At 33.8% G+C, this 11,360-nt stretch overlaps 1 protein-coding gene across 2 annotated transcripts; it reads right to left on the bottom strand.

Annotated features, from left to right (window-relative positions):
* Positions 1 to 2,730: 2,730 nt before the first annotated feature.
* On the bottom strand, positions 2,731 to 10,928 carry LOC103492746 (pentatricopeptide repeat-containing protein GUN1, chloroplastic). Of its 2 annotated transcripts, XM_008453247.3 has the most exons (4): positions 8,530 to 10,928; positions 7,534 to 7,750; positions 4,965 to 5,149; positions 2,731 to 3,111 (listed from the first exon to the last, which is right to left on the bottom strand). In XM_008453247.3, the coding sequence occupies exons 1-4, from the start codon at positions 10,464 to 10,466 to the stop codon at positions 2,847 to 2,849; spliced, it is 2,604 nt and encodes an 867-aa protein (XP_008451469.1). In that variant the 5' UTR covers positions 10,467 to 10,928; the 3' UTR covers positions 2,731 to 2,846. The 2 variants fall into 2 exon arrangements, with proteins under 2 accessions (XP_008451469.1, XP_050943657.1); XM_051087700.1 differs by lacking the exon at positions 2,731 to 3,111 and having other exon boundaries at positions 4,965 to 5,172; positions 8,530 to 10,779.
* Positions 10,929 to 11,360: the final 432 nt, after the last annotated feature.

Below are 11,360 nucleotides of genomic sequence, written 5' to 3'. Positions count from 1 at the left end.
TGTTGATGTGGTCAAGACTTTTTTTTTTTCCTTCTAATTATTGAAAATATGAAACCAGAAAGAAAAAAAAAAAAAAACTTTAGAACAGTATCAAAGTAGCAATGTTAAAATGGAAAATTTTGAAAGCTACTTTTTAAGTGTATTTAGCATACATTTTAGTTTAAGCATTTTTCTTTATATATTTTTCATAAAATTATGTGCATAATATTTAGGGACATTTTCAAATATAATAAAAGAAAATTATTTGTCATAAAAGTTCGTCCATGTTTATATTTTAATAACATTTGAAATTGAATTTTGCTATATTTTGTAAATATTTTTAACAGTTTTGTCAATTACAATAATTATCTTATTATCAGTTTATTTTTCTAAAAAAAGTTCGTTTACAAATATGTTTTGATTTTTTATTATAATTTTTTAAAAAAGTGTGAAGTTTTTTTTAATTTAAAGTCGTTTTTTATATATTTTTCATAAAAATATGTGCATAATATTCGGAGGCGTTTTCAAATATAGTAAAAAAAATTATCTCTCATAGAAGTTCATCGATGTTTATTTTTTAATAACATTTGAAATTTTGTTATATTTTGTAAATTTTTGTAACATATTTATTACAATAATTATCTTATTATTTATTTATTTTTCTAAAAAAAGTTCGGTTACAAATATGTTTTGATTTTTTATTATAATTTTTTAAAAAAAGTGTAAATCACTCTAAAGTCGTTTTTTTTAAAAAAAAAAACCAAACTACTATGTGTTGTTAAAATTAATTCAAGTTTTTTGAAAGCGCTTATTATTTTCATAAAAAAAAAAAAAAAAAACTGTTTTTAGTTGTCCAAAATTGCTTAGAAAAACTGTACTAATCACAATTTTAATTTGCAATTTTTCAAAGCGATCTAGAAAAAAAAGGTTTTATTTGGGATAATTATTTTTTATAAAAAAATAGGTTGAAATATTTTTAAATATAAAAAATGTCGTTATCTATTAGTAATAGAAAGCGATAAATACTAATAAACATCTATTAGTATGAATGAGAAATATCGATAGATGTTTATCAATGTCTAATGTTATATTTGTAAATAAGTTGGCTAATTTTGCTATACTTGAAAACAACAATTTTATTTATTTCAAAAAACATTTTTTCACATTATCGATATTTGATCGATGTTTTTGTTATGTTTCATTGATTTTTCTATAACATAAAAAGAAAAAAAACGTAATAAGCATAGTTGAGCAGTATTTGTATCATTCCTTTTTTATAAGTTTGGTGACTCAAATTTCTATATCTTTGTCGTACTAAACAAAATGAAAAAGAAAAATTAGATCCTCCTTTAGGTCGATATTGAACGTACGAACGTAAGATTATGTATATATATAAAATGTCTAACATCTTGACCGAGCTTTTAAAACTGTATACTAAACCGAAATCCCAAAACATATACATAAAAGAGAGTATCAATAGAATATTAAAAGTTGACCAATTGGATTATGTAGCTCTCAAAGAAAAAAAGAAGAAAAGAAAAATCAGTATATTTTGTTGGGGGTGAGATTCTAGCAAGAGGGCCAAGTAGGCATTGGCTTCAATATTCTAAAGCAATGAATGATCCTTCAAACTTCTAATTTTCCTTTTATCTACCTTTCTTGTTTGCTTGTTTTCTTCCTCGAAATATTGCAAGAATTTCTCTTTAAGTGGCATCTCCTTTTTACATTCACTTAGCTTTTGTTATATTCATTCTTTTTCACTTTTTTTGTTTCTTGGAGAATTGAAAAACATGTACACAATTTCTATTTCTTATCTTACCTAAATCCAAAGTAGATTTCATTTGGATCGATTATGGTGTTCTTTTGGGATAACATTAGGAGATAGCAGTTTTAAATGAAGGATGTCAATTGTTAAAATATATGGTTTAATTTAATTACTATTATTATCATTTTAGTAAAACAATTGCGAGAATAGGGATTGAAACCTCTCACCTGTAAAATGGAAGAATAGTTAATTCACTTTAACTACGGCTAAATATCTGACAACTTACAAAGTAGGGGAAAAATGTAAATTTTGTATTTTTATCGAACTAGAAGTTTTATTGGATGGAAGAATTATGATAGGAATTTCTTACTGAAGAGTTTGAGACATAATGCAATAATTATAGCAATAGTTGTCAGGTATCAAGGCATGTCGTTTTGAGGCATCCTTATCCAAGTCACCATGATTCGTTTGAGTATGGTATATTGTTCAAAGTAATGGTTCGATTGTGAATGGCTATGACAAGCATATAGGCAAAACTTTAGAAAAGAAAATAGGAAACAAAGATTGTCTCTAATCTCCTGCTCGAGAATGTTTAAATTTATTCAATTATTTAGTTCTGCTCAAGTTAGCGATTCAGTAAGTTTGGAATCATTTTGTACAAATTTCATGTTGGACTGTTAAGATACTCTCTTGAACCAATTTATCTACTCATCAAAATAACTCTCATTTATCGTTCGTAATTTTTAACTTTATTTGGTTAGGGAGTTGGTTTTTTCCCATCTTTAGTTCATATTCATGGTTATTTTTAGAAGAATAAAAAGATTCCAACTTCTTCAACTTCATAAGTAATATGTATAGATATTCCATTTTCAAATGAAGAAAAAGATAGTAGAATCTCAACAAATGTTAATTATTCAAAAGCATGTGATACTAAATATACTCTCTATATAGTTGTAATATATAAATAGGGACTAAGAGCTAAATAATTTTGGCACAAAAAGAGTTTGATTTTGGAAGGCATTGCCAGTTTAGTAAACTTTTGCCCAAGCCAAATTTCTTTCTCATATCTCTGATGTGTAATAATATTATTATACAAATACTGCTACAAGGAAATCGTTTGGAGTTTGGAAATTAGATCCATACTTTCACTATCTGGATGAGTTCTGTCATCATGAAGAACAAGTAATTTTAAGGTGCCAGATTCTTTCAACCAGGCAGCCACCACAGAGCCTGTTGATACATACCTACCGATGTTACATTTTGCAACTCGAAATGGCGCCCCCATGCTAGTTAGAAGTGCCTCGATCGCCCGTCTAAGAGCTCCGTCACCGACTACTTTACTGTGTTTTCCCCATCCTGTCAGAATGCTGCACAATTGACTAAAATTGTAAGAAATTTGCAACAATGTGTTTGTTTTCAATGAAAAGAATGAGTTTGAAATATTACAAAGACTCGAAGAGAAACAAAAAATATTATACAAAGAAGGAAAGTGCATACAGACGAAGCCAAAAGAACCAAAAAGGAAAACACACCAGAAAACTACAAAAAGAGGTTTCTATTTATGAGAATGAGTGAGAGATAAAGGGTAATCACTGAAAATACTTGGTGCCAAAAACCCTAAGGGAGGCCTTAAGACATAACCAAAGTTCAAACCACTTCCAAGACCTTCCCTTATAACTGAAGGCACTCCTATTTCTCACCAAACATCCAAAAAGACGCACAGGAAGCTACATGCCAAAGAGAGGTCCATCTATCACGAAAAAGGGTGGAGTACTCCATCAGAGCCTTGCACGACATGTGCGAGCCATTGGAATACCAAAAGACTCCAAGGAATCTCTCAAGTTGCTCTACGATGTAATACCATAAAACAAGGTCGATACAAGGACCGAGAACGATGGGAATTCTCCCATGGAAGGTCTGCCAAGCAAAAAATCCAACTTTCTTGGAGATTCAAACCTTCCAGATCAAAGAGGACGAGAGGGAACATGCTACCAACACAGGAGAGATAAAACGAGCTAGGCACAAATTCCCCAAATGAACTAGACGAGCAAAAGTGAATATCTATCCTTGCTCCTCGACAGAGGCAGAGGCAAATGTCGGGCAAGGGTCAACAGGAAAAATGATTAGCAACGGTCAAAGCAGATTGTGCTTTGGTGAAGTGTGGACTAACAAAAAAATTGGCCATACAAGGTCGTTCAGTTCATCACTTAATTGATACAGTAGGTCATTCTCATGCAAATATTGCTCGAGATCTAACCAAATTTCTCAGGTTGATGGAGAGTAAAATACACTCGGAAAAGATTTCTTCCATCAGTAAGTTAAAGATCCATGTCATGATCCTAATAATATTGGAGATCCACAAGTCAACCGAACCAACAAAATCTAGTTTACCGTGCAATAAGGGAGAAGTCAAATTTTGCACGAGGCATAGTTTCCATTGCTTATCGGTATAGATCTAAACCACCTTTAGTTGGGTAGGTAAGAAACCTCAAGTGCCAAGTGTTGCTATGGAGATTATTCAATAAGCACACTACTTAGCACGTTGAAACTCTCTTTTGGGATGGTAGTCTTGCCACATATTTTATCAATCAAAAGAAAAATATTTATAGGTATGTTTTATTTCCCAGAAAAAAAAAGTTCCCGGCTACATTTCTCCAAGGTAGTGCTCACTAGTCAATTGCCCCATTGGTGGTTTTCTCATTTCTGTGGTCTCATCTGCATCTGCTGCTCGGTTTCGGAGGGCAAATGGCCCTTCCTCTCAGTACCATCACAATCTACTCCTATTCTTGAAGGTCATCAACTAAAAAAGAAATAAATTTAGAAAGAAAAAAAAAAAGAAATAAAAAAAGAAATAAATCTTGAGGCTTGACTTGACTGTGAGAGATTCTAGAAAGGAACAGGATGTTCGACAGGCAAAGAGACTTTTTCCACCGTTCTTTTTTAAATATAAACCTTGTGCCCCTTAGAATACAGTCTTCCTTTTCTGCCGATTTGTACACTCAATCTTCAGCGAGACACCATACTATGTGTCACGGAGTTAAACCTCGAGACACTATGCCTTAAGAAAGGTATAGATAGCATTATATACAATAGAACAAACGTCCATGAAGAATGAATCAATACCTTAGTAACTAAGGAAGTTAGCACAGTTAAATAACCACAGATCGAACTACAACTATTAAAAGTAGACTGAAAAGAGTGAATGGAGGAATGAACTTACCTTAATAGCTTTGGCAACTGATGGCCATTAAATACAACAGAATGAATACCCAACAACCAAGCATGAACCATGGCACGAGCAGCTCCAGAGGACATGAGGTGCAAATCTAAGCAAGAATCAGACCATAAAGTTTCCCATACTTTGCGCCTTTTTCCTTCAAGTACAACCAATTGAGCCCCTCGTTTCTACAAAAAAGATACAAATTTTCCTATTTAGAACCAGCATCAGAATGTATTTAGCAGCAAGAATTTGAAAGTTATATATATTTTTTATAACAAAAAAGAAAAGAAAAAAGAGTTAGACCCTCCTTTCTTGAATAAATCGGGCCCATTTTATGACATTCAAGTTTCCTTTTCGTTTTGTTTTCACTTTTAGGATATGTTCACTTGACAGCATTTCTTCCTTTTGTTTTCTTGATACAATAAACATAGTATTTGAACCTCTGGCTACAAGAGAAGGAATGTATTTTAATTACCAAATAAAAATGAGTTTTTTTAGATATTTTTTAGATTTTAATTTACATGTAAAACAGTAATTAGGGGAAAAAAATGTAAAGGAAACCAAGAAATAGGAAAGTAACCAGTAAAAGGGAGAAAATAATCAAGAATGCGAAATACCTATTTTTTTCCTCCGGTAGAAAAATGAAACATAAAACTGTTAGAATTTGTGTCTTAAAACCCATAGTTTGTAATTTAAATTCCCTTTAAATCATATTCTATTCTAAAGTTGTTATTGAGAAATTATTAGTGAAATTGAAAGCTATGATCTTCGAATCAATACACTAAGGTACAAAGACTGTCTTGACTAAACTTGAATTTTATGTAGAGACATAAACATGAATCAAGTTCAAGCATGTACCCTAAATGGTCTTATAGTATATGAATAGGGTTGAACGCCTTATTCTAGAGACACTATGAATGTGGCCCGATTTGTAGATAGTACAAACGATGTGGAGACTAAAGAGTTTACATAAGACTAAACCATGAAATAGTCGCTTTTAAGTTATAACACGAGATTATACTTCGATCTGCATAGGTGAGGGCAACTCACCAACGTGGGCCTAATAGGTCTCTCATTTTAAGGGTAAGACCAAGTGGATTACAGGGGACATAGGGTGTAAGACGAAATTGGCTCTCGCTCATTATAGGGTTAGAAGATAGGTTATTCCCTTAAAAGAACTAAATACAGGTCTTGAACAAGGGACCACATCCTCTCATTGGCTCGAGAAGGATTTGATTTATATGTTGGACCTTAAAGCAATTGTTCAATAATGAATCATGGGACTTTAAGAGCAAAATGTAGTCTTAGAGGTAAAACGTAGTTTGACCCAGCGGAGGTTACGAACAACTTGTGAAGGTTTAACTTATTAATCATGGTTATATTAGATGGACACAAATATAATCTATAGTGAGACAAGTTCAACTACGAAACTATAGTGGAATGATGCATTAGTTAACGAATGTCGATTAGGTCAATCTAAAAAGAGTTTAGGCAATTAGTTTCAAATCGTTGGGACCCATGATTTATAGATCCATTAGGTTCCCCTGCTAGTTCATATGAAATTAACATAGAACAGTATGATGGAAATATTCAAATTGTTCGAATTAGGTGAGAAGAGAGAAATCGACAAGTATATGTGATATAGTCATCGATTATCAATTTAGAGATAGAACTTTATGTTCAAATGTGATTTAAATATAAAAAATGTGAATCCAGATTTATATTCGAAAGCTCGGAATTGATGAAAATGGTCAAAGTTGCAAAAAATCGAAGGATTGACTTTTGACTTTAAAGTTTAAAAAGTCAAACTTTTACTGGCAATATATTCAAAAATGATTAGAATTTCAAGAAAATGAATGTGAATTCATGCTCGGGAGGTCAAAATTAGTTAAAACGGACAAAATGGTAAAAAGTCAAAATGTTAACTTTTTTTTGTCAAAGTTTGACTTTGACTAAATTTATGGAAATTACTATTTTGACCTTTGACTAAAGACATAAGAAAATCCAACAACTTTAGTGGGTTAGGTGTTGACATTGAGCCCGATAAATTAACGGGTTGTGTGTTGTTGGGCTATAGTATTGCACATGGACATGCAATTTTGCATTTCAATTTCTTATAAAAAGTGTCGTACCATTCATTTGATGAGTTAGAAATTTGGGCTCTCATAGAAATTGGGCTGTTCATTTTCTTCTTAAAATTTCGAAATTTGATTTCTCCCAACATTCAATTCTAATCCAAGTTTTCCATCTTTTTCTCTCTCTCGATTTTCTTCATTCATCAGGTTCCACAACTCGGTCCTAAGTTCGGAGGATAGTAAGTCACTCTAGTGGTGGTTTGGTTCAAGTTTAGGTGGAGTACTGAGCATTTACGGGAAATACCAAGATATATTTTCATAACTCTAATTGGATTTTAATTAGGATTTTTCATGTTAATCTAGTACAATTAGAGTAAATTCCAATCCGGTTTATGTTGTGCAGAACTAAAATCCATCCAAAATAACCAAACAAATAATGAGAAATAGGATATGAGAAATGTCACTAAACAGACTTGAAAGTTCTTAGACTTCACCTGACCAAAATGCCACAGCATATCTGTCAAAGCATTGTAGAAAGCAGATGCAGTGGAAGAGTCCATCTGCTTCACTTCATCAAACAGATACTGTGCTTGAATCCAAACGTTCTCACTAAACCCCATAAGCAGCCCATGGGCTACACCATACACTTGATTATCAAATAACCGTAGCTCTTCCAATAGCATAGAAGCATCTTCAATTGATTTGCAGCGGCTGTACCCAAAATTCAAATTCCACAATCAGGATCAGATTCATATTCAGCTTGACTTGAGGTTATAGTTAGTAATAGAGAATAAAACCAAAGTAAATAACCAAAGGAAAAATCTCAGAAAATATGCTGGAAAGTAGAAAGCACAAGTTCCTCCAATGATAGATCAAGAAAAAACAATCTAGTGGGAGTGTAATACAAAGAAGAGGCTCTGAAGTGCAAAATTATACCAGATAGAAAGGCTGTTGAAGTGAGGCTCCGGCTCAATGGCCTTTGTTCAAAGGAAGGATAATAGAAAATAAGAGGTCACCATTTACCACTGATTTGTGGTATATTTAACTTGAGGTTGTGACAAAATGTGACCGGGATCATTTATACTAAATATTTGATTTGTGAAGTGAGCTTTGCCAATGCCATAGAATCAGATAAACCTAGACTGATAAAAAAAAATTTCAATGCCATCACTTTCAAAGAGATTACTAAATGATCATAGCAGAAAAAGAACAAATGCACAGATAGTATTTCCTAAATCTCCAATGTTGGTAGTGTATTTGTTGGAAGACTTTATCCTGCATCCTGATAACAGGTCAAGATGCTAGTTTTTAAGTCCATGGAAGCTATTGATAGAGAGAATCAACTACAAGAGATCTTTATATTAAAAAGAACAAAAAAGACTAAAATAACTTAATTTGGCAGATATTTGATGAAGGTTTTGAACAAATAATAGAAAAAAAAAGTTCAAATAGCATAACCCTGAGGGCAAATACTAGTCAAACATCTTTACCTGCATGCATTTAGAATCGCCGAAAAGGTCACAACATTTGGTTTGATTTCCAGCTCATGCATCTTCTTGAAGACACTCAAGATGGACCTGATCTCTTCCTTGCCTAGTCTTTCTTTCTTTGCAGGTCCTTCTTTCTCAGAAACAAGTTGCTGATAAAATTTGAAGACATGGTCGTCATCCCAATTGTCTATCTCACTCTCATCCACACCCTCAATCAACATGAAGGATGGGGATTCACTTTGCCTTTCATTTGATGCACCAACAACATCAACTAGAGATTCTGCCGTTGTAGAACGACCAAAGGCATCGATTATGGAATTGTAAGTGACAACATTGGGTCTAATCCCTTCTTTTGTCATCTCATCGAGCAACAATACAGCAGAATCCACTAAACCATTTTTACACAAAGCATTGATGAGTTCACTATAGAGAACTACATCAGCCTTCAATCCAGCCTGCTTGAACTCACGAAAGACCTCCATTGCCTCCTCATACAGACTACCTTTGGAGTATACATCAATTAAGGTAGAATATGTCAACAGATTAGGGAATACACGGTCCTTTTTCATCTCTTTAAATACTCTTGTAACTTCATTGAACTTCCCCTGCTTTCCATATCCATCTAGAAGTGCATTGTAAGTAACAACATCCTTTTTAACCCCAGAACTCCCCATCTCTTTACAAACTTTCAGAGCATCTTCAAACCTACCAAGCTTGGCATAGATTGAAAGCAATGTATTATATGAAACCCTATCTAAACCAATGCCCAGAAATTTCATGTCATTGTACAAGTTTAGGGCATCTTCTAGTCTACCAGCCTTGGCATATCCATCAGCCATTGTACTGTAAGTAACCACATTAGGCAATATTTTCTTTCCGGGCATCTCTAACATAATCTCATAAGCCAAATCCATCTGCCCACCTTTGCAAACTGCATCCAAAAGTGTATTATAAGTAAATACATCCTGATCAATACCTCTATCTACCATCTCATTAAACAAGTTTTGAGCTGCCTCCCACAACCCTCCTCGACTACACACAGCAAGAAGTGAGTTATAGGTAATTCTATCAGGTTGGACCCCATTCCTCAACATTTCTTCAAAAATTTCAACCACTCTCTTAAACTCTACTCCTCCTTTCCCACATGCATCAATTACTGCATTATAAGTAACCAAATTTGGCTTCAAGCCTGAAACTTTCATGGATTCAAACACCTTAATAGCTTCATCGAAGTAACCACTCTTCCCATAAGCACTTATCAAAGCTGAGAATGCGAAAACAGTGTTCCCATACCCTTCACTCAATGCTGTCTCAAAAACCCCCTTAGCAAGTTCTACTTTTCCAAGCCTACCAAGAGTACTAATCATAGCACTAGCTAATTTACCTTTCTCATTCTTCCTTCCCTCTCTAACAAGCGCAAAGTCAAAGCATCGAATTGCTTTCCAACATTCACCTCTATTCCCAAGTTCCCTAAGCAAAAACGTATAATCTTCCGACCCACAAAGCTTAGACTCGAAATTAAGCAAAATATTATCCAAACTCGCATCATCCTTACCAAACTGAAGCAACTGGTGCAGTACCTCCTCAGCAATGGCAGTGTGACGAGTGGCCATGGAGGATTTGGGGCGACCAAAGTGAAACTTAGAGACGAATCGAGTTGATCGGTGACCAGAAAAGTTAGAAGCCAGCTCAGATTTCGAGGTGGGGAGAGAACATAGAGAATGGAAATTAGGGCTTTGAGAAAGCGGAGTAGAAGTGGATTTCTTCGCACTGTGACCTGGAGTTGAAGGTTTGACAAGAGAAAACTTGTGGGTCGTCGTCCAAGGGCCATTCTGGCGAGGATTTTGACGATGGTTTTTCAAGTTATTTTGTGGGTATTGATGGGTTTGATACGGCTTCGCCGTAGTGATTGAACAGTGTGGTGGAGTAGAAGCCATTGAAACACCTCAACAAAAGAGAATAAAGAGAAAGAAAAATACCCAATAGAGAAAAACTTACAGTGATTGAAGGGCATAAACACACATGAAGATCGTGATAGCCATTAATGGCGGACAACCCAGATGAAATTGTTGATATGGGTCAGAATCTAGAGAGAGAAAGAGAGTAAATTGTTACAGATAAGAGAGAGAGAAAGGTGGGCTGAGTGCAGAAGGAGCTGCTGAGTTGGGAAATGGGAAGTTAGAAGACGGCAAAAGCTAAATATCCATAGATAATCTAACCTCATCAGCCTCATCCTTAAATTGTTTTCCATTTCAGAGAATCGAATACTAAATAGTAAGCCGTTGGATTCTTTTGAGGTTCCAATGTCCCACACCATTACTACAAGTGGACTCGAGATGTTGACTCTTTTAGTCTTGGTGCCTAAGTTTTGGCTCCTCAGTTTTTCCTAATGACTGTTTTACTTACAGTTTTTCCTAAATTGGTTGTCTTTGAAAATGCGTTGATGAACAAACAGCTTCCTTTTAAGATACCATAGACTTTCACATACCTGATGTTCAAATTGTAATTATTTTATTAACCAAGTATTTATCCAGTGATAAAAATAGAGAATTTCAATTAATTTAAGAGGTCATGGTCATCGTGGGTTTAAAATTTACAACATCATGTAAATATTCTATTTTTATTTCAACCGGTATTTTTTCTTTGTAGTTCATCAAATATTTACGATATCATGCAAATATTCTATCTTTATTTCAACGAGGTTTGTTTGTAGTTCATCAAATATTTACGATAATCATGCAAATATTCTATCTTTATTTCAACGAGGTTTGTTTGTAGTTCATCAAATATTTACAGTATCATGCAAATATTTTATTTTCATTTCAATGTCT

This window comes from Cucumis melo, chromosome 1, assembly GCF_025177605.1.
Source record: "Cucumis melo cultivar AY chromosome 1, USDA_Cmelo_AY_1.0, whole genome shotgun sequence".
Classification (NCBI taxonomy): domain Eukaryota; kingdom Viridiplantae; phylum Streptophyta; class Magnoliopsida; order Cucurbitales; family Cucurbitaceae; genus Cucumis; species Cucumis melo.
The sequence above is the reverse complement of the archived record's forward strand: the minus strand, read 5'-3'. Positions and strand labels throughout refer to the sequence as shown.